Source organism: Lepus europaeus, chromosome 12, assembly GCF_033115175.1.
Source record: "Lepus europaeus isolate LE1 chromosome 12, mLepTim1.pri, whole genome shotgun sequence".
Classification (NCBI taxonomy): Eukaryota; Metazoa; Chordata; class Mammalia; order Lagomorpha; family Leporidae; genus Lepus; species Lepus europaeus.
The window spans coordinates 102,015,820-102,041,781 of NC_084838.1; the positions used below are offsets into that span (position 1 = coordinate 102,015,820).

At 40.0% G+C, this 25,962-nt stretch overlaps 1 protein-coding gene across 4 annotated transcripts in view; it reads left to right on the forward strand.

Annotated features, from left to right (window-relative positions):
* AGTPBP1 (ATP/GTP binding carboxypeptidase 1) overlaps window positions 1-25,962 on the forward strand; it is a 200,998-nt gene that overhangs the window by 151,766 nt on the left and 23,270 nt on the right. For all 4 annotated transcript variants that reach the window (XM_062208617.1, XM_062208619.1, XM_062208620.1 and 1 more), the window contains exons 18-24: window positions 4,688-4,775; window positions 8,313-8,457; window positions 13,382-13,535; window positions 14,536-14,716; window positions 15,986-16,115; window positions 17,108-17,239; window positions 22,758-22,934. In XM_062208617.1, coding sequence (XP_062064601.1) covers window positions 4,688-4,775; window positions 8,313-8,457; window positions 13,382-13,535; window positions 14,536-14,716; window positions 15,986-16,115; window positions 17,108-17,239; window positions 22,758-22,934 — 1,007 coding nt within the window. The remainder of the gene's footprint in view (window positions 1-4,687; window positions 4,776-8,312; window positions 8,458-13,381; window positions 13,536-14,535; window positions 14,717-15,985; window positions 16,116-17,107; window positions 17,240-22,757; window positions 22,935-25,962) is intronic.

The following is a 25,962-nucleotide window of genomic DNA, read 5'->3' on the forward strand; positions in this document are numbered from 1 at the left end:
GGGTAGGACCAGGGCTCAGCCTGCTGTGGGCTGTCTGCTGCTGAGGTGGGCTCACTGCCCGACGCCACACCCATCAGCCACTGGTGCTGTTGGCTGGGGTGTAGGACTGCTCAGCCAGGACCATGGAACAGCGTCTGTCATGAGGGTCTCTGCAGGCACCGTCCTGGATGCAGGGACCAATAGGATGTGCTCTGTGCTGAGTTTAATCAGCCTGATGCTGAGTCCCCAAACACTCCTCCAGTTCTTTGCTTTTTGCCCAAGGTGGTGGGGATGGGGAAGATGACAGAGGCAGCCCCTCAACTCTTCAGGCAGGCCCTAGGGTAGCTCATCCTTGGGCATCACAGTCACCAGGCCCACAAGAGGCTGGTACTGATACACACCAAAAAAGTCTGTGTCACCGAGGTCAAGTTCTCTGCCTGATCCTGGGGCCGGTCCTGGCCTTGGGACTAAAACTGTTAAGACCTGCTCAGTATTGGGTCCCAAGACACAGTTTCATGGCCCCTTCCTGTCTGCCCTAGGCTGGTCACCCTTGGGTCCCAGTCACAGATCCCTACAAAGTCCTGGGGATGACCACCAAGCCCACCAGAGGCCAGCAGTAACAGCCCAACATGAGCAGACTCCCCAGAGCTCAGGTCTCCAGCCAATGGCAGGCAATTCTAGAGGCTCGGTCTGGGAACACCAGCCTGGCCCAAGGCCAGAGACATTTGGGTCTTATCAGGTCCTGGGTCTTAGCATGGTAGGCCCAGCTCTGAGCTCCCTTTCCTGGCCTCTCTGTGTAACTGGAGTTTTTCTTTCTGCCGATCATTGGGGAAGCAGTGGCAATGGCTACCTGGCTGTGGAGAAATCCAAATATTCATTCCACATGTTTGTGCCGGGGTGCTGGGGCAGGGTGCTGAGTGCAATTGGAGTTTTTGCAGTGGGCCTGGTAATGAGATTCAGTCTACTGTCTCTCTCTGCCAAGAGGGATGGTTGCTCCATGTCCTGCTCCATGGAGCCAAAGGAGGGCGATGCAGACAACCCTTTCCTTCCTGCTTCCTGTAATGTGACTCATAACAAGATGAGATGCTGCGGTCTCTGAGCTGGCTTCGCTGTAAAGGAGACCTGCTGTGTGTGTAGCTGTTCACGTTGGTGTCTCTGCAGGAAGGTGGTTATGGAGCGCCTTACTCAGCTGCCATCTTGGTTTCTCATCTCCCTATTTAAACTTAAGTGAATTAAAATATTTTTAAAATACAGATCTTCAGTGGAGCTAGGCTCATTTCCTGTGCTTGAGGCTGCCCGACTAGATGAGCATATATAAAACCTTTGCTTCCTAATGGAAGTTGAGCTGGCCAGCATTGATCTAGAAAGGAGTCTGGGGGGGAGGACTTCAGGAGTATGACTTGTAGTCAGCTGGCCGTCAGAGGAACTTGAAAGTCTATAGTAGCTTCCATTGTTTAAAGTAGAAAAAGACTGAAAATAACTTCAGAAATTAGAAAGAGAAAATAGAAGAATAAAATAAAGCCAAAAGGAAGAGAAAAGAATTAATAACAATAAATGCCAAAAATAGTGAAAAAGAAAACAAAATGATTCTATACAAGCTATAACTGTTGAAATAAATATATGTATTTATTAGTTACCATATTGAGATGGTATTCCAGATGAACTGTGCAAATTATTATGTTTTTAAAAAAAATTGTATGTGAGCTGGCATTGTGTCACAGCAGGTTAAGCTGCTGCCTGCAATACTGGCATACCATGTGGGCAGCTGGTTTGAGTCCCAGTTTCTCCATTACCAGTCCAACTCCCTGCTGATGTACCCAGGAGGACAGCAGATCATGACCCAAGTCCTTGGGCCCCTACACTCACATGGGAGACCTAGACAGAGTTCCAGGCTCCTTACTTCAGCCTGGTCCAGCCTCGGCCATTGTGACTGTTTGGGAAATGAACCAGCAGATGGAAGATTGTGTATGTGTGTGTGTGTGTGTATGTCCATCCCTCTCTCTGTAACTCTGCCTCTCAAATAAATAAATAAATAAATATTTTAAAAAATAGATTGTGGTTTTATTATTCCAGTGAACATTAGGAAGCTTTTGAATTAATTTTTCTGCAGCTAGTCTAATCTTGAAAACCAGTAGTTGGTATAGGTAGTTTAAAAAAAACCTAGGAATTTAATTGCAAAAATTCTAAATATCAATTCATTAAATTACATGCTAATAGAAGAATAATATTTTCCCAGAATGAGTTCACAGTAGGATACCTACCAGCATGATGTATTATGCCAATTGTTTAAAGGAGAAAAGCCTTATGATTCTATTAGTAGAGACTGAAGAGGCATTTGATATAATGATTAAAACTTTTTAGTGTAATAAGAATTATGGTGAAACCACCCAAATTATGGGAATACTAGTAGTATCTACTGCACATAATGCAAATGTGAGGGTTTAATACCTTAGTATACGTAAACATATTTAGAACCATGTCTGGTGCTTAGAAACTATTCAGCGTTAGCTGTTTTTGTTACTTAAATGTGATACAGTTGGTTTTTAGGAAATGGCAGATATAACATTGAGTGGTGGAACATCTTGATTAAAATTAGAGACAAGACATTGTTGTGTGTTCTTACTGTCACCAAAGCTTGGTCTCTGTCCCTGTTGCCGTACCAAAACAACAAGGACAAGGTTTGAGGGTAAAAGAGAAAGCTTAACCTGTCAGTAGAAGAACTCCCACCTTGCATCCTGAGGCCAGTTTGGGGTTTTTATTGAGGCTGCGGGGAGGGAGCCCCCGGTTTCCTAGAACATTCAGGAGCAGGAGCAGACCTTTGGGGGAGCTCTGATTAAGATCCAGAGCAGTCAGCCGTATCCCATGCTCCAGCTGCCTGTAAGAGAAATCCAGAAAAGAATGAAAGCATTCTTGTGGCCCGGGTGAACAGCAGAGCCAGCGAGTCAGCCTTGAAGTGTAGCATCATGTGGGGCTTTCTAACAGTGACTGGGAAGGCATCATGTGGCTAGAATGAGAGTAGTGTTCATTGGGGGAACGTGCTGCCATGCATCTGATAATGACAGGAACCACCTCCTGCCGTGTATACCTGCTTATATTACTGCTCTAACTTAGTATCATCTTTTGAGGTTGCTTGATTTCTTTAAATGCAATGAAATTGTAAAATGAAATAACTACTCTAAATGCAACAAATGGAGATAAAAGATTTTAATTTGCAAATAATATGATTGTATACCTAGGAAATCCAGAGACTACCCAAAACCTGTTCCAAGTAGTGAGTGTATTGGACAGTGTGAATATAAGATAAATTCAAAGAGTCACCAGTATTCCTTGTTGAAACAAGCAGTTAGAAATGCGAAAGAAAGTGAGAGTTCCTGGGTTCAGGTCTCAGATCCGTTCCAGTTCCCGCTTCCTGCTAACGTGTACCCAGGGAAGCCACAGGAACTCACTTCCCCGGTGCCCGTGGAAGACACTGGATTGGGATCTGGGCACCTAGCTTCAGACTGGCCCAGCCTCTGCTGTTGCAGGCAGTTTGGGAGTGAACCTATGGACGAGCCGTCTCTTTCTCTATCTAGCTCTGTGTCTCAAATAAATAAAAACTGGGAAAAAGAAGAAAAGCAGAAAGAAAAAATCCTGTAAAGATGCAAATAAGTTCTTTAGAAACTTTTTTTCATTTATGAAAGAGAGAGAGAGCAAGAGAGAGCACTCCCATCTGCTGGTTAACTCTCTAAATGCCTGCAATGGTTGGTTATGAAGCTGGGAGTCAGGAACTCCATCTAAGTCTGCCCCGTGGGTGGGTGGCACCCACTGCTTCCCAGTGTCTGCGCTGGTTGGAAGCTGGAAGCCGGAGGGGAGTGGGTGTTGAACTGAGGCACTACGACATGTGATGTGAACCTCTTAACCAGCATCTTTAACTGCTGGGCCAAATGTCCTCCCCTCCCAGATAAATGTAAGAGATAAATGTAAATTCTGTGCCAAGAATATGATCGTATCCTTAAAGCAGAGTTTAAGTGAAGTCAAACCAGATCTCAGTAAAAATTGTCCGTCTTTCTAAAATTAACATGTGAAATTATTTCTTGTTAGCAAAGTAGTGTATAATTTGAAGAAATGAGATGCTTTTAAAGTTTACATGGAAAACATTTTTCTAAGTATGTCCAAGAAAGCATACTGTACATTTAATCCTATTTTTACACTTGATCTTAGCCAAAAGGCCGAAAAGCGATACTTAATACTGTTTTTAACAGTCACTCCTCCTCTTCTCTACTGCAGGCATGCCTTTGTATGGAAAAGAGTAAGGAAAGAAAAGACCTATTTGGATGGATTTTTCCCATGGAATTTTAGTGGAGAAGGGAATTCATGGGGAGTTGCAGAGATGCTTAGACAGTATTTCTTCATATATTTCTGACTGACTTGTTATAAGGATCTTTAATTGATCTAATATTGAAAATTTAATAGAAAAAAGTTTAGTGGTTTTTCATCCAAAAATTGTAATCCTGTTTTAGTTCAACTAAAGAGCAAAAGCATAATATTGATTGACCTAGATTCTTAAAAAAAATTTCTCAGATTTTTTTCTTACACATATGAAGAAACTGAGTTCGGATTTCCTGAACTTTGATGCTTTCTACAAAGGCAAGACTACTTTTTAACTAAAAGATGCTGAAAAGAATTCTCTCTCTTCTCTCTCTCTTTTTTTCCTCTCTGTCTCTCAAAGGTATGCAACCACTCATGTATTCGGTTCAGGAAGCATTAAATGCCAGACCATGGTGGATTCGTATGGGAACTGACATTTGTTACTATAAGTAAGTATGCAAAGAATAATAGGATTTCAACTTTACAGAAAGGGGATAGTGCCTTCATTCTATTTCAATGTAAAGATAAAAATAGAATTATTGCACTCGTCAAGTTGTGATGTTACACCTTTGCAATTTTAAGAAGTCCTTTAGAATTTGAGGTCCACTTAGGAAGTATAGAAGGGGACTTCAGAAAGTCTTTTTAATAAAATAAGTTTATTTTGATGCATAAAAATACTGATAACTGTGTGTAGTTTTTTCATAAAACATATTCCCCTCACATATAATAGAAATAAAATGTGTGTGTGGACAGAGCTAGGCCCAAACCTTGTCTCTGCTACTAAATATCTTTAACCTAGCTTTAAACTGAAAACGTCATTGAATAAAACTGAAGTTAGGAATTACAGCTGGTAATTTACAGTGGCTTTTTGTTCCTGTGATAGCTATTAAAATTCTTACCTTTTCCCTTCCTGTATTTACAAATGTTTACTTCACCTTGATTTCCAAAATATTTTAATTGGAGATGTGTCCCACAGGTACGTTACGTCAGCTTACACAGTGCGATTTTTACTTCAACCAGGTGATGTGCTCAGCAAGTGAGAAATAAATGCTAGAAATCATTTATTGCTTCTGTGGAAAAATTGACTTATTCTCCAACTCTGCTTCTAGATAATCCGGGATTCTCGTCTCTCTTGCTTCCCAGTTTTACCTGTTACTGCATGTGACGTGTCCAGACATGTTCCACTGCTGAATCCACTGGACATCCCCTTTCTTCTCTCTTGTGGTCTCAGTCCTGGTGTTTCCAGAGTGGATTTTGACTTTTTATGTTGTGCTTAGCTAACACTAGTGTCCTTTATTTTTTTAGCATTGTCAGTTAGCAGACTTTAAAAACTGAACTGTTGTTAACACTTTATGGCATGGCTTTGGAAAAATCTTGTTCTTAAGTGCTGTTACTTTTTGGGGAAAATATTCTTTGATATTTATCTTAGTAAAGTCCCCCAACCCCTAGCCTGACTTTTCTTAGCAAAATAAATAGCAAATAAGTGAGGAATAGAGATAGAGTAATTCATGTGTACCTGGGAGTATCTCATACTCCCCTTGGCTCATAGGGAAATACTCTTTGATCTTGTTCTCATTCTGTTAGGTTGGATTGGAGCACTGACAATCTGGGCAGTGCTTGGCTAGATTTTTGCAGAGTTATTTAGACCACTAGGGTGAAATGTTTTAAGGATACATTGTTTCTTCGGTGCATCTCTGCTTTTGCACGGCAGTCATCAGTCCATGGATGATTTTCATATTGCAGGCTAACTGGTCATAGCATGGCAGATTGTTCTACGTGAGCAGTGATGGAAGGCTTTTTCACATGTTCAGTTTTTGTTTTTTTCTCTCGGCAGCTTCCAGATCTGGAATTGGAATCAGTTCAATTCAACATTTATTAACCATTTTCTATGTAGACATTGTTCTGGTTGCTTTTCCAAAGCCTGAACTTCATGTAGCATGGAGTGAAACCTATTTTTTTGCAGTGTGTTACCTTTTCATGTTAGTTAAGTCAATGGGATGCTTGTTTGCCTTTTATATGAAACAGAATAAACCTACCTTCCACAAATATATGAAATAATGTGAGTTTTACAGATTTATTGGCTGTAAACTGCCGTAAGCTACAGTATGGTGATGTGCATACCTTTCCAACTAGGTTTTAAACTTTTTAAGGAAGAGTTGACAAAGAGTGGTTCTTGAATTTGTTGTGTGTGTTTCTTAGTCCTTAGCACTTGCCATTGGACATATACTCAGTAAGCTGATGCAGACTATACCAATTTGAAAATACCTGAATATTTATGTGCACAAATAAATCACTACAGGCCCTGATTTTTCTTCAGTTAAGCTTTAAATGATTCAAAATGATTACAGATTTTGGAAGTAACGTTGGTAAAGATAGCCTCTTTAAATCAGCATATGCTAGTGGTCCTTCAAGTCTGGGAAGTACTTATAGTTTAAAAACCTTTTTATTATGGATGTCTTCAGGCATTCACACAAGCAGAGGGTCAGAGCAGGAGGCCCCAGGTCATCACTCCCTCTCAGTAACTATCAGTACATGGGGAGCTTTATTTTAGCTATACTTTCACCCCTGCTACCACACTGAACCTTAAAGTGGTTTCCAGATAGCGGATTTTATCCATAAATACTCAAAAGTATATCTCTGAAAGATGAAGATCTTTTAAGACAATCTGACTATAGTACCACTATCCTACCTCAGAAAAGAAAGTGCCTTGGTATGATGAGAAATCCAGTCAGTGTTCAAAATCCCCCAGTTGCCTCAAAATTACTGTTTTATAGTTGGTTTGTTTCAATCACAATTTCACATTGTTTTTTCTATTTTTTAAATTGTTCATTTGTCAAAGAAACTGGATTATTCATCATGAAAAATTTTTCACATTTGGATTTTGTAAATTGAATTCCAAGAATGTTAACAAATACGTCTTTTTTTAAAGACTTATTTATGTATTTGAAAGTCCGAGTTAAAGATAGGGAGAGAGAGAGAGAGAGAGGGAGAGAGAGGGAGAGAGAGAGAGATCTTCTATCTTGCTGGACTCCCCAGATGGCTAGGGCTGGACCAGGCCGAATAGGAGCCAAGGTCTCCCATGTGAGTGCTGGGGCCCAAACAGTTGGGCCATCTTTTCTTGCTTTTCCTAGAATCAGAAGTGGAGTAGCTGGGACATGAATCGGCATCCATATGGGATACTGGTATTGCCGGGGACTGCCTTGCCTGCCACACCACAATGCCAGCTCCAACAAATTCTGCTGTCTTGATTAAACTGGTGCTTCTGGAAGCTTAATCAATTTCAGTTTTGGTTTTTGGCAAGAATACTTCGGAGGTAGTGCAGTGAATTCCTATTGTATCACATCAAGAAACAAAATTATCTTTGATAATTTGTGTCTTTGTAATTTTAAGATGATTAATGAATTCGGGGATTGTAACCTGATGAGTCCAGTATCAAAATGATCTGTTATTATGTACTTTTCTGTAGCCTTTCATCAGCTGATTGTAGCAGCCATTGCTGCTCATTGCTTATGTTGGGTAGTATGCGTAGTCATCAAAGAATGGACTTCTGAAATTTTATTGATGTGTCATATTAGGTAGTTCCATTTAGGTAGAAATCCAGGCATGATAAGTAATGTCTTTGACTAGTAATGATGAATTGCTTTGCGAGCACCTAATCTGTTTTCTCTTCAGTTTATATTTAGATTTTTTTTTTAGTTTTGAAAGGAATTTATTGCTGTTTAGATTCTCAGGGTCACTGCAAATGCATGGTAATTACTACAACACAGTTCTCATCAATTCCCGTGTTAATGTGACATTAATACAAAGAGAACAGATTCCATGTAGCTCATAGATCAAATCTGGTTTTTTTTATAGGGTATATAAATTAAACTTCTTACAGGTTAGGGTTTCTTTTTTTCTCACTCTGGGATTCTATTTATTAAAAGAGGCCAGGAAAATTTGAATTTGTGTGGACTGAAAAAACATTTTATGCATTTCTATTACAGAAATCACTTCTCAAGAAGTTCAGTTGCTGCAGGTGGGCAAAAGGGAAAATCCTACTATACAATTACATTTACTGTCAACTTCCCACATAAAGATGATGTTTGCTACTTCGCTTATCACTATCCATATACGTATTCCACTTTACAGGTGAGAACTCTGAGTTGTATTGTGGCTATTACTGTGTTGAATGCATGTCTGTCAGACAATTGAAGCAAAATTGCTTTTCATTGAATATCTTAATAAAGTACAATTCAGTGTTGAAGATTTTAGAAAACATTATAGTGTTTACTGAAAATGTTAAAGGGAGTAAAATGGGAATGTGGTCCTTATTTTTCTTTTAAAGATTTTATTTATTTGAGAGAGTTACAGACAGTGAGAGGGAGAGACAAAGAGAAAGGTCTTCCTTCTGCTTGTTCACTCCCCAGATGGCCGCAATGACCAGAGCTGCTCGGATCCAAAGCCAGGAGCCAGGAGCTACTTCCAGATCTCCCACACGGGTGCAGGGGCCCAAGGGCTTGGGCCATCTTCTACTGCTTTCCCAGACCATAGCAGAGAGCTGGATAGGAAGAAGAGCAGCTGGGACTTGAATTGGCGCCCGTATGGGATGCCAGCATTGCAGGTGGAGGATTAACCTGTGCCACAGCATGGGTTCCCTGGTCCTTACTTTTAATAGAAAGAAATGTTAAGGAAATTTGACATAATTTTTACTTCCCATTTTTTGTAGAAAGCTATAGGTAAGATCCCATGATTTATAAGTTTTCACTAGGTAAGATTTCTACTTGCCATCAGAAGTGTTGGAGAAGTAAAGATGCAGTGTGGGTTTTTCTGTAGGAAATGGTTTCATTACGGAGTACTAGATCCAGATTTTCTGAAAATAGTGAGTTATAGGAGTTGTTTTGTCAGACTTTTTGGGACTTTTGGATATTTTTATTATAAAACAGAATCAAACTAAGACAAGTATATTTGTTAAATGAGCAACTAAGGTAGATTCATTCTGCGAGCAGAGTGTCTATCCAGATTGCTGAGGATCATGATAATACGGTCAGTTGACCAGGAAAGAATTTGAGCTCTGTGATTAGAAGCAGGCTTGGAGGGGGAGGGGGATGAGAGAAACATAATCTATATAGCATAAAAGAAAGAATGAAGGCTGGGAATACTAAATGTAGGCTGCAGCCTACACTCTGGTCATGTTCGGGTATGTGTCTGTGTGCAGTACCATAGCATTAGAATACATGGCACTTGATGACTTAGTTCTGTAGCCCAACTAACTAAAAAAAAGAAAAGACCCAAATCAGTAAAATCAGAGATGAAAAAAGGAATGTAACAACAGACACCATAGAATTAGAATCATCAGAAATTACTACAAAGAGTTGTATGCCAGCAAACAGGGAAATCTACCAGAAATGGATAGATTCCTGGACACATACAACCTACCTAAATTGAGCCATGAAGACATAGAAAACCTAAGCAGACCCATAACCGAGTCAGAAATTTAATCAGTAATAAAGGTTCTCCCAAAAAGAAAAGCCCAGGACAAGATGGATTCACTGCTGAATTCTAACAGACATTTAAAGAAGAACTAACTCTAATTCTTCTGAAACTATTCAGAACAATTGAAAAAGAGGGAATCCTCCCGAATTCTTTCTATGAAGCCAGCATCACCTTAATTCCTAAACCAGAAAAAGATGCAGCATTGAAAGAGAATTACAGACCAATTTCCCTGATGAACATAGACACAAAAATCCTCAATAAAATTCTGGCCAATAGAATGCAACAACACATCAGAAAGATCATCCACCCAGACCAAGTGGGATTTATCCCTGGTATGCAGGGTTGGTTCAACATACTAGTGTTATCTTTATTCTGAGTACTTCTGCCTTCTTGCAGTCACAGTGCCCTGACCTTGGCAGGACATTACCATATTTCTTGCCTGGAACCCTACCAACCCTGCCTGGTGTTGTCAGATTCATTTTTACCCCTTTCTTTTTCATCCGTATTTTCCTCACACTGCTGTCAGATGGGCTCTTTTACAGAAAATCTTATCATAAATCCTCTGCTTAAAACTCTTAGTGATTGGTCTTGCCCTCTGTATGACGGCTGTAATGCTTACCATGGTTCTTTCTGTCCTTTCTCTACTATTTTTTCACATTTTTTTGGACGTATCCACCTACTGCTTGCACTATTATTTATTTAATGTTTATCTTCAAGCATACTTCAGAATAGGTCATTTCCTAAATGACCTGATCCTAAGTTAATATACGTGGAATAATAAAAAGCTTAATTTGCTTGACTTTTTTTTCTAATTTATACCTTTCAGAAAATTGATGGAAGGGGCTGGTGCTGTGATGTAGTGGGTAAAGCTGCTGCCTGTGATGCTGGCATTCATAGGGGTGCTGGTTCAGGTCCTGGCTGTTCCACTTCCCATCCAGCTCCCTGCTAACATGCCTAGGAGAGCAGCTGAGGGTGGCCCAAGTGCTTGGGCCCCTGCACTCGGGTAGGAGACCTAGAAGAAGCTCCTGACCCCTAGCTTTGAATTGGCCCAGCCCTGGCTATTGCAGCCATTTGGAGAGTGAACCAGCAGATGGAGTATCTCTCTCTCTCTGTAACTATGCCTTTCAGATAAATAAAAATAAATCTTAAAAGATGTTGACTTTTTTAAAAAAAAACTTAAAAAATAGATTTAAAAGATAAGTTTTATTTTGGTGTGAACAATTTTGAAATCCCTGTGTATGAAGTTCATAGGAAATGCATGTTATGAAAACGTATGCAGGGATTTAAAAAATGTTTTGCACCAAAATAAATTTATCTCATAGTCCCACTTTCCTTAAATTTTTTTAAGCTCTTTTGTGAAGACTATTCACATATCAGTTATGTCAATTCCAGAAGTACATTGACCATGCTTCGGGAAAGACCAGTCTACGAGGCTCTTCATTCTGTAGTGGGCTCGCTCTCTCTCTCTCTCTCTCTCTCTTTCTTTTTTTTTTTTTTAAGATTTTATTTATTTATTTATTTCAGAGTTAGAGTTACAGACAGAGAGAGGGATAGACAGAGAGAAAGATCTTCTATCCTCTAGTTCACTCCCCAAGTGGCCACAACGGGTAGAGCTGGGCTATCCAAAGCCAGGAGCCAGGAGCTTCCTCCAGGTCTCTCAAGCGGGTACAGGGCCCCAAGGACTTGGGCCATCTTCTACTGCTTTCCCAGGCCATAGCAGAGAGCTGGATGGGAAGTGGAGTAGCCGGGTCTCGAACCAGCACCAGTACTGCAGGTGAAGGCTTAGCCTGCTACAGCACAGCACTGGCCCTGGGTTCTCTGGTTCTTACCCTTGTTCTTTCTGCCCCAGCTATAATGAAGATTTCTGAGGTATTTACAATGCCTTTGTTTTGTCTTACCTTGTGGTCTTGCTCTGTGCTCTGTCCTCTGTGCTCATCCTTCAGATCTCAGCTTGTGTGTAACTCTCTGGAAGAGCTGTCCTCACTGCCCAGACCCAGTGAGGCTCCCCCCAGCTCGCATAGCACACTGCATTTTCCCAAGGGTACAGGATCCTTTTGTTCATTGGTGCATCTCCAGTGCCCTGCAGTCCCTGGCAGTTAGTGACCACTGAGTCACTAGTGATTGTATGAATGACCCTAGGTACAGGCCTTGAAAACCAGCTAAGTACCTAAAAATAAGGACTTGGGCAATTTTGGTATAGCTATATAATAAAACCATCGAAATTTGTGCACTCAGAAACACTTACTGTGTTTATTGGTATTGTGTGACTGTATGTGTGTAGTTATGCATGCATAAATTAATAAGTGAAAACATCAGATTATAAGGTCATATATAATCAGCCGACGCTGCAGCTCAATAGGCTAATCCTCTGCCTGTGGCGCCAGCACACCAGGTTCTAGTCCTGGTCGGGGCACCGGATTCTGTCCCAGTTGCCCCTCTTCTAGGCCAGCTCTCTGCTATGGCCCGGGAGCGCAGTGGAGGATGGCCCAAGTGCTTGTGCCCTGCACCCACATGGGAGACCAGGAGAAGCACCTGGCTCCCAGCTTCGGATCAGCACGACGCAGTGGCCGTTGGAAGGTGAACCAACGGCAAAAGGAAGACCTTTCTCTGTGTCTCTCTCTCTCTCGCACTGTCCACTCTGCCTGTCCAAAAAAAAAGGTCATATATAATCACACTTTTATTTACATACATTGCATTTGTTAGTAGTAATCTAGGTGATGCAGTTGGTAGACATTTAAAATTTTTCGTTATTTTTTTTTATTTGACAGAGTTAGACAGTGAGAGAGAGAGACAGAGAGAAAGGTCTTCCTTCCATTGGTTCACTCCCCAAATGGCTGCCACAGCCAAAACTACGCTGATCCGAAGCCAGGAGCCAGGAGCTTCTTCCTGGTCTCCCATGCGGGTGCAGGGCCCCAAGCACTTGGGCCATCCTCCACTGCCTCCCGGGCCACAGCAGAGAGCTGGACTGGAAGAGGAGCAACCAGGACTAGTACCTGGCGCCCATATGGGATGCTGGTGCTGCAGGCGGAGGATTAACCAAGTGAGCCACGGCGCAGGCCCCTCTTTATACTCCTTCACATGTTTTACAGTGAACTTGTATTAACTTTGAAATTGGAAAAATAAGTAGTTAAAAATTTGTGCTACATATCTTTCATCCTTCCTTAGATTGCTGGTACAGCTCTCTAGTTACTTTACTCAAAATTCAAAAAATTCTGAAAATCAAGAGCTTTTTTGTAACACACTTGATAGCAAATCCTGACCCACACTGCTGTCAGCTTATTTAGAGTATTGGTTACGCTTGGTCTGACTCGTCAATATGTTTTAGTGCAGAAAGATTACTGTGTTTATTGCAGGCTGCTGCCCCGACCCAGCTGGTGCTGTTACATAATTAATGGAGTATACGTGGTGTCACCCTTCTCACGTCTCCCAGATGCAGGTGTTTGAACTATGTCTGATCCAGAGGGTTTTGGATAAGGGATTAAGAACCTGATTCACATCTAGTTATTCGGAAATCTGGAAGCATGATTTCTGTATATCAAAGGGAGTTTTAAATAATTATATACTTTCATGTTTTATCAAGATGCATCTTCAGAAATTGGAATCAGCACACAATCCTCAGCAAATCTATTTCCGAAAAGATGTGCTGTGTGAAACCCTGTCCGGAAACAGCTGTCCACTGGTGACTATCACGGCCATGCCAGAATCCAACTATTACGAACATATCTGTCAATTCAGTAAGTCTGTCGTCAGTAAAAGTATCTGTCTTTCTCACTTAGTTTTCTCTGTCCTACGTGTATTGTATAGTGGGAACCACACGAGAACAAGAATCAAAAAGCATGGGTTCCAGCTTTGATCCTGTAACTGCCGATCCACGGGCCTACCTCCTGCGCCTGGCGTCCCTCACCTTGAAGGGAAAGGAGCCGTGTGAGATGTTCTAAGTCCCTTATGATAACGTTGATCTTTGTTCTTATTCTTGGAAGTCCTACTTGAAGCAGAGTACAAGAAAATATTTTGAGACTTCACGTAACAGTATCATTGATTTAAAAAACAGCAGCTGGTTTTATTTGTCAGTAAAAAAACCAGAAATGTATCGAGTATTTTAAAAGCTAACACTGAATAGTTACTTGTTTTTCCCTGCCATTTATGTTTTTAAAATTGCCTTAGCTGTATAGCTGTGATAGTAAAAAGAAGATGTTCCAGTTTTGACAGAAAGGTAAAGTATTTTCAGGAGAAAGAGCGAGCTTTTTTCATGTGTGAAAACTTAGCGATCAGCTTTGTAGAACTGTAGTTTACCTAAATGTGTGGTGGAAAATATGCCTTATTGGTGAGTCTTTGAGCAAATATACTTTTTCCCCCGTGCTTCTTATAGTGAGTATAATATAGGGATAATATTGTATTTTCTCATGATTTGGTGAAAAATAATTTTGTACCTTGGTTTCCTAACTGAATAAAATCAGGATTGCGTAAAAGAACTGATTTTGTCTGTTGGATTAATCATTGGGAAATAATAAGTGACTTAAGTGCTGTTTGTTGTTTAATGTTCCTGTTATGAGCTCCTTTAGGACATGGTTTATAGTGCAGTACTTGGATGTGGTAGGTGCACAGTGAGTTCTACTATGAATTTATATTAGAATTCGCAATTGAGTAGAGACATTTCTAAAGCCCCAAAGTTGAAATATCATACGAACTTTTAGTAGCTGTTCATTTTAATTTGAGATTTTATGTGTGCTTTAGGAAATCGCCCTTACATTTTCCTGTCTGCTCGGGTACATCCTGGAGAAACTAATGCAAGTTGGGTTATGAAAGGAACATTGGAGTATCTCATGAGTAATAACCCTACTGCTCAAAGCTTACGAGAGTCCTATATTTTTAAAATTGTCCCTATGCTCAATCCAGATGGTGTCATCAATGGAAAGTAAGTAAAACAATAGTTGTAGAAATTCTGTTGGTTTGTTGTGTCTGTCTTGTATAAAATTGTTGAAGTGATAGTGTCCAGATTAGTTTGGGAATCAAATTAGTGATTTTTCTGTAATAAATTTATCATCTAAGATAAACTTTTCTAAATATACATATATATTACTAGTAGCATGATAAATCAATAAATTTTGTATCCATGAGCATGGGATTTTATAAAGCATCTGTGTTTTGCTTATATATTTTAGAAAAAGCACAGTGTCAGAATATGAGAAAGACTTCTAACACATACTTAAACGTTTTTTGTTGTTGTTAATGGTACAATCAGTGTTTTCTGAGATAGGGAAACTTCTAGAATCTTTCCACTGTTACTGAACGTTAGTCCCATCTGCTAATGGCTTTTCATACGTGGAAGTGTAGTTTCTGACAGGACGAATTCTGTAGTTCAGAAGTACTGGAATATAATTACTTTTTAAGTGGTGGTGACTTATAATTTATTCTGGCCGTTGGACAAGGTCTCTGGTGCTCCTGGATTTGATTTACTTTAGCTGCCATGAGCATTTCCAAAGAGAACAATACCTCATCTTGTTTATTCAATAGAAGTAACATGAATGTTGCTCATTTTTTAGTGAATTACTGAATTTTTTAGAAAGGAAGTATCTTTTTAGTTAATATGTATATTACAGTTATGGAATTAATTTGATGTCTATTTTTAATACAGAAACATATAAACCAGTCAGAATTCTATTTATATTTCTGTTTCCACCTGATGGTTTGCTTAAGTTTTTGCTTAATTAATGGCTTTAATATTTAGTACCTGTAGATAAGTAAAATGTATTTGAATTTTTACAATAATGTGAATCCTGTTTATCTCATTATTCTTCTCAGAAAGAGGGCTCAGCACTCTTAGAAAACAACTAATGCAGTCAATATAAAGAATGTCGGCATAGCCAATGATTATGATGTACTCAGAATGGAAGATGTGACCATCAATCCATTTCATAAATAGAACAAAACCCCAGAATTGAGACTTTTTTATGTAGTTGGAAAACCTCGATTATAAACCACAGCTTAATGCATGCGACACAAGATCTTGCATGCAGCAAATAGTGGAGTAGCTGTGTACCTGATGAATATAACATGTATTGGGTAGAGCCCACCACCTACACCTATTGGAAGTAGTTAGTGGAATAAAATCATGAAGGGGTCAGAGGTGTGTAGCAGATGTGCATTAGCAGTGTTTTCCATCTCTGTGTTTCTGTGTGTGTAGTCACCGCTGTTCTTTAAGTGGAGAGGATTTAAACAGACAGTGGCAGAGTCCAAATCCAGATTTGCACCCGACAATCTACCACGCTAAAGGGCTGCTGCAGTACCTGGCTGCTGTGAAGCGTTTACCCCTGGTAGGTGGCCGCGTTTGTTCTTACTTAGTCTAATCCATGTTGTTTTTGTTGATGAGTAACTCAGTATTTTGTACGTATTTTCTGTTTATAATGTCAAAAGCAATTTATTTAAGATGTCTCTTTATTATCAATTCCTCATTTAGTCACTTTGGTTTCAGATTAATATACTGTGTTTGTATTACGTTGTCAGGTTGCTTTTCTTTTTGGTCTATGAATGTTGATAATCCCTGGTTATGAATTTTAGGGGTTTAACTTTACTGTTGAACAGTACTAAGGCAATGGATGGTGTATGTCTTCCAAATTCTCACTAGTGCAAACTTAGGAGTATTTCTAGGTTCATTTGTCAGCTCGGATACTGATGTCTCCAGTTCACACATGGGAAATGTGGTACAGGTGTGTTGTGAGACGATCCTGAACTCTGTGTAAACACACACACACACGTTCCATGTGTTTTCAGCAGCCTTTCATTAGAATATTCTTGTATCGTGTTTAAATTACTTCATCTTTCTTTGGGGAAGGTAGAAAAACTTTGCAGAATGGTTAAATTGACATGTGAGTCTGTCCTTTATTCTTATTTTAAAAATGATGCTCTTAAAAATTGCATTGAAACCATACCTCTTTTATGATACTTTTCATGAGAACATTTTTATATTCTTTTAAATTAATAAATGTTTTAGTATTCTTGAGGCAGTGTTGCCTCGCTGTAGATTTGATTATTTTTTGAGTGATGGAAAGTAGATACAAAAGGTAGAGTGGGACTTGCTGCTTGATGTAGGATCTTCAAAGCATTTAGCAATTCTAGAATTAATTATAAATCCTTTCCAAAACTAGATGTCATTACTTTTATTGGTTCTACTTGTTAAGTAGTGGTTCTGTTACAATAAAACGACGAAGGGACACAGACTTGTTCATTGGCATGATATTACCTACCTTTCCTTAGCAGTATATGAATTTGAAATCTTGTTATTTTAAAAATCTGTTATTTTTTCAAGGTTTATTGTGATTATCATGGCCATTCCCGAAAGAAAAATGTGTTTATGTATGGCTGCAGCATCAAAGAGACAGTGTGGCACACCAACGAAAATGCCTCTTCATGTGATGTTGTGGAAGACATGGGATACAGGGTAATTATTACAGATAACTCAGGAGTTTTCCAATTTCAAGCGTGTAAAACTACAGAAAGTGACTTAATATTCATGAACTACTCAGATTCGTTGATGTTGACACTTTGCCATTTATGTTTTAGATTTTTTTATTTTGAGGTTTTGCGATTTGTAGTTAGATTTTTCATCTGTTTGGAATTTATTTTTGTGTGAGATATGAGGGTATAATTTTATTTTTCCCCTGGCTACCAGTTGTAGCCATACCATTTTCCCCTAGAGTCTCTCCTGTGTTGATCTGCTGTAGCTATGTGTTACCAGGCTCTCTGTTCCTGCGATCAGTCTTGGTTCTGTTTCTTTGCATACCACATCATTTTAGTGTTAAGTTAGTACCGATACCTGGTAGGGCGAATTTCTCTTTCTTGTTCTTTTAAAAAAATTACTGTGACTCTTTTATGCCTCTTATTCTTCTTTGTGAATTTTATGCCTGTCCATGTAATTTAGTCTTTCATATTCTTCAGCAAAGAGAAAATTTCTGCAGCCAGGTCTGCTGCCTTCATTAGTCTTATTCCCAAGTACTGTGCAAGTTTTGCTGTGCTTGGGAATCCTATCTGCCTGCCCCCACTTAAAACATCAATGGAGCAAGCCTTCACAATTCTCACATTTCCAACCTAAAAATTTCATACTCCGTCCTGTGCATCCATGTGAAAGTAAAAACGATGTTCTCAGACCTTGAAAATCTTAATAATTTACATCACAAATAGCTTTTTTCTGGAGTTACTGGAAGATAGTCTCACAAAAATAAAGGAGTATTCTGAAAACGATGAAAGTGTGAGGAAACTAAATTGAAAAGAGAGGCCCAGGATAGGGGTGAGAGGCCACAGAAGAGAGTAGAAGGCCAGCGTGTGGGCACAGCAGCCATGCCACTGCCCTGCCTGCCGTCCAGGGCTCTGGAGCCCTGTGGCGTGAGGCCACGTTAAGTGAAGGAGACGGTAGCTTAGCAGAGCCCAGGACTAGTCACCAGTGAGGCGCGGAGGATGGCAGAGGGCGCACTTTCCCATGTGTTGGCCTCTAGGACACCACTGCCATCACCATCCTTCCTGCTTCTCTGTCGTCTTTCCCTCTGGGAGTTCTTACTTAGCCTCCAGAAATGAGCTTGCTGCACAGTCATGAGAGAGAAAATGTGTTTACCTATGGTGTCCATTTTTCTTCATTTCTTTAATATCATCTTGCATTCCAGGGATGTTAAGGGGAATCTGTGTGTGTGTGTGTGTGTGTGTGAGAGAGAGAGAGAGAGAGAAAGAGAGAGACAGAGACAGAGACAGAGAGCAAGGGGGATAGAAAGGCTGCCTGTATTCCTTGTTTCATGGAATAAAATGACCTCTGACCTCTGCTTCCATTTTTGTAATCAGCTTCTCTCCACTTCTGCTTACAGGGTCCATCGAGACCCTGCTCCTGCTCAGAGTCTCTGAGTCGCATACCGTATTAGCCAACGAATTCCCTGGTTTGGGGTTAAGACGTGAACATCTTTGATGGGCCTCTGTTTTTCACTCAGTGCCATGCCCCCCCCCCAGATAATTTGATAGATTAATACTCAAAAATGCTGGGATTCTGATGATAAATCTTAGTTCTCTTGTGTCCTGTTAGTGTATGTGTTTAGTGAGGAAAAATACAAAAAGTTACAGCATAATAAATCAAGGGACATTTGATACAAAAGCTGGTAATTTTCAGGGTTGTTAAGATCATGAAAGCTGTGGCAAGACTAGCAACCGCAGGAGAACTGGTAACGAGATGCAGTATGAGATTGCGGATGGGAGCTGGAATCTTTTTTTTTTTTTTTTTGGACAGGCAGAGTGGACAGTGAGAGAGAGAGACAGAGAGAAAGGTCTTCCTTTACCGTTGGTTCACCCTCCAATGGCCACTGCGGCCGGCGCCCTGCACTGATCCAGAGCCGGGAGCCAGGTGCTTCTCCCAGTCTCCCATGTAGGTGCAGGGCCCAAGCACTTGGGCCATCCTACACTGCACTCCCGGGCCATAGCAGAGAGCTGGCCTGGATGAGGGGCAACCGGGACAGAATCCGGTGCCTCGACCAGGACTAGAACCCGGTGTGCTGGCGCCGCAAGGCAGAGGATTAGCCTATTGAGCCATGGCACCGGCCCCGGATGGGATCTTGAAACAGAAACAAGATATTAGAAAAACTGATGACACTGAAAACAGATCTGTGGTTTTGCTAAGAGTATTAAATCAGGATTAATTTTTTGTCCTGATGCTGTTCTGTGGTTGTTAACATTAAGAGTAGCTGAGGGAGAGAGGTGACTTTTTTTTGTACTAGTTTTGCACTTTTTCACTGTTTAAATAAGTTCAAAATAAGTTATAAAAGTAAACCTTTATTATTACTATTACTACACTGTGATAATCATCTTATTGGGAGAAAACATATGATTTAGGCTTAATGAAATATTAGCTTCTAAGGCACCTAATATCGCTAAATATTATAGATACGAGGGATGTCCAAAAAGTTTATGGAAAACACATACTGTGACAAAAACTTCATGAGTATCAATTCATTTTGCAACAAAATGAAGTTACTTTCTAATCTGTTTTCCCATGAACTGTTTGAACTATGCTTGTAGTAGACCCCTAATCCTAAATAAGATTATCTTTGCTGTTGGACAGACGAGAGAACAGAACTTCTATGTGCCTTGACACGCTTGCTTGGCTAAAACGTTGTGTGGATCACACTGGGATGAGATGTTACTGCTTCAAGTTCTAAACTTCTACATTCTGTCACAGTGTTATGCCAAAACAAGCACCCCAGGTTGTTTTCCTAAAAAAGGTTTTGGTAGCAAACCAGTGCTCCTAACAGAATTTTAAAGCACATTTTCTTTTTGGTCTCCTGTCTCTTTTTCTCCCTTTCCAAGTAAATAAAATGTTTAGTGTAAAACAGAACATTCCAGAAGCACATAAAGTAGGAAGTGAAAGTCATCTCCCACTCTCTCTCTCAATACTAATGAGTCAGTTTTATCAGTGTGCTCAGTGAAGCTTCTTGCCTCTTGCTAGTTCTATCTCAGTCTTTTAATAATTATCCAAGATTTCCATGGTGCATTTTCATTATTCTTATACAGGTGTTCCACAATGTATTTGTTCAGTAGTCCACTGTTGGTGGTAATTTGATTCATATTGCCAAACTGTTCATCATAAAGGTAGTATAACTGGGGGCCAGAATTGTGGCATAGCAGGTTAAGCCTCTGCCTACAATGCCAACATCCCATATGGGTGCCAGTTCAAGACCCAGCTGCTCTACTTCAGATCCAGCTCCCTGCTAATGAGCATGAGAAGGCAGCGGGAACCCTTGCCATCCACATGGAGACCTGGAAGAGGCTCCAGGCTCCTAGTTTCGGCCAGGCTCAACCTTGGTTGTTCCAGCAATTTGGGGAGTGAACCAGTGGATGGAAGATCTCTCTTTTGCTGCCTCTCCTCCTTTCTCTGCCAGTCTGCCACTCTGCTTAAAAAAAAAAAAAAAGATTGTAGAACTGAGTCTCAGAGATACCATGAAAGTGCTGTTTCTCCATGTCTGTAATTATAAATGAGGCTGAGCATCTTTTCCTATGTTTGGCCAGTTATGATCTCCCTCTTTTCAAATAGCATTTTCTTATATTCTCTGGTTGCTTTTTTTTTTTTTCGTAAGATTTTTAAATTTATTTTCTTAAGAGGCAGAGTTACAAAGAGAGGGGGGAGACAGAGAGAGAGAGGTCTTCCATCTGCTGGTTCACTCCCCAAATGGCCGCAATGGTAAAGCTGGGCTGATCTGAAGCCAGGAGCCAGGAGCTTCTTCCATGTCTCTCATGGGGGTGCAGGGGCCCAGGGACTTGGCCATCTTCCACTGATTCCTCAGGCCATAGCAGAGAGCTGAATCAGGAGAGGAACAGCCGGGACTCGAACCGGTTGCCGGTATCGGATGCTGACACTACAGGTGGCAGCTTAGCCCACTGTGCCACAGCGCCAGCCCCTCTGGTTCCTTTTATACTAATTATCTAGTTATTACTTTTAAAATAAGAACTCTTTTGCATATTACAAATATGTTTTCTAGCTTTTTATTATGGTATGTAGTAATTTAGAACTTTTATGGTATTTGTTGATTTTTTAACGTAGCATTTGTGTTCCAAATTTTTCAAAGTACAGTTTCATGTTCATTATTTTTATTTTCACTTGAAAAGTTTACTTACTAAGTTTAAATTCTGAGTCCAGATAGAACTTAACTGAATGAAGAGTGACTTAAGATGTTTTTCTCAGTGAACACTGAGTTGTACACATTTAAGCAGTGACATATCTTTCCTTCACTAATGATTACTGTAATACCTTTAGTTCTAATTCCAGATTCTCTCTTTTCCGGAAATCTGTGTGTTCCTACGGTATTGTCACAGTGTAACTTATTTTAGATTTGTGATCCAGGTTTCTATCTCTATTGGACTATTTCTCCAGGCATTGCTTTTCTTTCCTAAGGATTTTCTAGGATGTATACTTTATTTACACATCCAGGTGAATTTGAATAATCTTTTAATGTTTATTTATTTTTTTGCATCTACTTGGAAAGAGAGAGAGAGAGAGAGAGAGACCAACCGACCCAGACCTTCCATTCACTGGTTTACTCTCCCAGTGCCCACAGCAGTCAGCATTGTGCCAGGCCCTGTAGTTAGGAGCCCCAAAACTCCATCTGGGTTTCCTGCATGGGTGGCAGGGGCCCAAACCCTTGAGCCTTCACCCACTGCATACCTGGTTGCTGCACATCAGCAGAAAGCTGAGTCAGAAGTGGAGTAGCTGGGACTTGAACCAGCACTCAGATATGGGAAGTAGGCTTCCTAAGTGGTAGCTTAACCTGCACTACACCTGTCCCAGGAATAATTTCAAGTTGCAAAAATTTGGGTACACTTCAATTGTGATTTTTCTTAGCTTTATTGATTAATTTAGGAGTGACTGACATTTATAGTGTTAAATCTTTCATGATTAAATTTCCACATTTTAAACAATTCTTATTTTCGACTAATATATAAAAGGTATAAACATTTAGGGAGTAGCATGTGATGTTTTGGAAATGTGTAGACATTGTGCAAGGTCCACTTCAGGGTAAACTGAATTATCTCAAACATTCATCATTTCTTTCTGGTGAAAACATCAAAATCCTCTCCTATAGTTTATTTTAAAAAATCATACACACAGTCCTATAGTTATCCATAGTCATCTTGTGTACCATAGGAACTTCTGTCTCCTGACGGTCACTTAGTGCCATCAGCAGGGCTTGCATCATTTTAGTCTGCGTATTGATTGATGCTATAAATGTGATCCTGTATCCTATTATATGCTCTGATTGCTATCTGTTTAGCAATGCAGAACATTCTAAATTTACAAGAGGATCATTTTGATATTTGATTAGCAGAGGATATGTCAGCGAGGAGATTCACTATAAACACTATGGTTTCATGAAAAAAATTAAACATTTTTAATTAAAAAGAACTCTTGCTTTATTATCTTTCCTGTTTTACAGACTTTGCCTAAGATACTGAGTCATATTGCCCCAGCATTTTGCATGAGCAGTTGTAGCTTCGTAGTGGAGAAGTCTAAAGAATCCACGGCACGTGTTGTGGTTTGGAGAGAAATAGGAGTGCAAAGAAGCTACACCATGGAGAGCACTTTGTGTGGCTGTGACCAGGGAAAGTACAAGGTAAAACACTCTAAGGCTCTCAGTCATTAAAAACATGTGAGGACTTTGCTTTCCTATGTACTTCTGGGGGCTTTCAAGTATGTACTAAATAATGCAATTGTTTTGTTGAGTTATATGTAATTTATGATAATGGAATTGAATTACATGCAATCTTCAGAACAGGTTTTTCTATTCTACCTCTCTGAACTCATGAGCTTGCTTGGAATGCTTAAGTTTTTGTTATTCGCATCTATTTACATTCATAAGTTTTAAGAAAATACACTGGAGTAATATTCAAATACTGATAAGTAATTTATAATGAATGAGACATTGTTAACAAAAATATTTTAATATGTTGGATATAAATTTATTTTTATGTATTTAAAATTAAACATGATTTGTGTATTCATAAATCAGCTAGTTAGATTTTGTGTCTTTAATATTTCTATTTATTTATTTGAAGGAGTTACAGAGAGGGAGCAATAGAGCAAGATCTTTTTTTCTTTCTTTTTTAATTTGACAGGTAGAGTTATAGACAGTGAGGGAGAGAGACAGAGAGAAAGGTCTTCCTTCCGTTGGTTCTTCTTCAGTGAAGAGATTCGCATTTCAAATACACACATAATGGGTTAAGCCACTGCCTGCAAAGCTGGCATCCCATGTGGGCATCAGTTCCTGTCCTGGCTGCTCCACTTCCACAGTAGAAGATGGCCCAAGTGCTTGGGTCCTTGCTACCCACATCAAGATCAGGATCAAGCTCCTGGGTTCAGTCTGGCTTGGCCCTGGCCATTATGGCCATCTGGGGAGTGAACCAGTGGATAGAAGATCTCGCTCTGGGGCCGGCGCCGTGGCTCACTTGGTTAATCTTCTGCCTGTGGCGCCGACATCCCATATTGGTGCCAGGTTCTAGCCTCGGTTGCTCCTTTTCCAGTCCAGCTCTCTGCTGTGGCCCGGGAGGGCAGTGGAGGATGGCCCAAGTGCTTGGGCCCTGCACCCGCATGGGAGACCAGGAAGAAGCACCTGGCTCCTGGCTTTGGATGGGTGCAGCTCCTGCCATTGTGGCCATCTGAGGAGTGAACCAGCAGATGGAAGACTCTCTCTCTGCCTCTCTATAACTCTGTCTTTCAAAATAAAAACAAAACACTATGTTTGTGTTTTGATAAATTTGGGCATGAAATATCCAAATTTTTAAAGGAAGCTAAAATCTATTTTGAAACATACACTGTTAAACCAGTTTTCTGAAGTTGTTGTTTATAACCGATAAATATTTAAACCTTTAAAAAATAAAATATGTAACAAATACTCATTTCTCTTTTATATGATTCACTTAATAGAGTGTACATTCATTCAAAACTAATGGAGAGAAGTGTGTCTTACCAAGTCAGGATTTTTGTGTGTGTAATAGCTTTCCTGTTTAGGGCAAAATTGACTGGGAAGTACCGAATTCCCGTATTGCTTTCTCCCCACACATGCTTATCATGCATAACAAGTTTTAAACTTGTTTGCTGATTTGTTTTAGGAATCTAATAATGTTTTAGGAAGCAGTCTCCTTCAGCCTCAACAATATTTTTATGAGCTGAGTTTTGGCTTTGAATATTCTTTATTTTTATTTTGTATGAACTAATTCAGAAACAGGCCTGGCCTTTTTAAAACTTTTGAGTTGAGGAGCAAACACACGTTCTGATAAAGCCACTGAGTCATATTTTCTAGGCTATGTGGGAGCTGGCTCGACTGTTTAGTTAAACCATTGTAAAGGCACATACATCATGTACAGTAAGTAGTGGCTTCCACGGTTCATTTTCCTCAGTCACCATGAGCCGTAGGAGCTCTGTAGCCCAGGCACTGAGGAGCTGTTCCATGATGCCTCTCTCTGGGGCTCTGTTCTCATCTTCATCTGCAACTTTGGTTGGTACAAGAATCCCACTTAGATTAGAGATTGGTTTTTATATCTGAAGAATAAACAATAAGCAGTATCTTGGTTTACAGTCTTATTTTCTGTGGTAACATTTAACTTTTGGTAAACTTTATGGTGCTTATTTAGAAACTAGTGGTAAGAAGAGGGGAGAAGTTGAGATAAAGTCTTCTTTGGTAGAGAGAATTTGGAGTGGACATTAATTGACATGGATCATAGATATTTAACATTACTAATGCCTCATTGACATAGATTTGTTTCTTTTTTTGACAGTTACCTGTCTGTTGCTTTTTTACTGACCAATTTCTTTTATCATACAGTAAAAGTCCTAAAATATATATTGAAGGATTCATATTGGAGCCTTCATTTAAACACTGTAGTAGCTCAACATTGGCATCCGAAGTAGCAGATTAGAAGAAATACCATCAAGATCTTGTTAAGGATAGTTGAGCATATTGACTCCAAGAGTAACAGCAACCACAAATTATTCATCTACCTTTTTTTTCCTCCCCAGTGCATTGATGATAACAGTTTGCACCACACTGAATGTCAGTAGACATTCTAGCAATGTCCTGTAGGAAAGATAGTTCCTTTGTGACCCAGAATGGTTACATGTTAAAGACATTATCCCTGTCAAGTTCTGGTTCAGCTTTTTAATTTTATTAATATAGCTTAAATTCTTTTTCTGGAATTTTAACGCAGTGTAGCAGAGAATAGCAAACTTTGTTTTTAAAAGTTTTTTAAGGGTTTATTTTATTTATTTGAAAGGCAGAGTTACAGGGCATTGGGTTGGGGAGGGAGGGAGAGAGGGTAAGCGAGCGAGTTTCTATCTGCTGGTTCACTCTTCAAATACCCACAGCAGCCTGGATGGACCAGTCTGAAACCTGGAGCCTGGAACTCCAACTGTGTCTCCCACATGGGTGTTGGGGCCCCAGGTACATAGGCCATCTTCTGCTTTTCCTGGGCTCAATAGCAGTAAACTAGATCAAATGTGGAGGAGCCGGAACACAAACCAGTGTCCCTAGGGATGCTGGCTGCTGGCGTCAGGTGGTGGTTTACCCTGCTGCACCACAACACCAGCCCTCAGTCCAGTTGTAGCTCATAAATAGAAGGACCTAGATACTTGAACCATCACCTCCA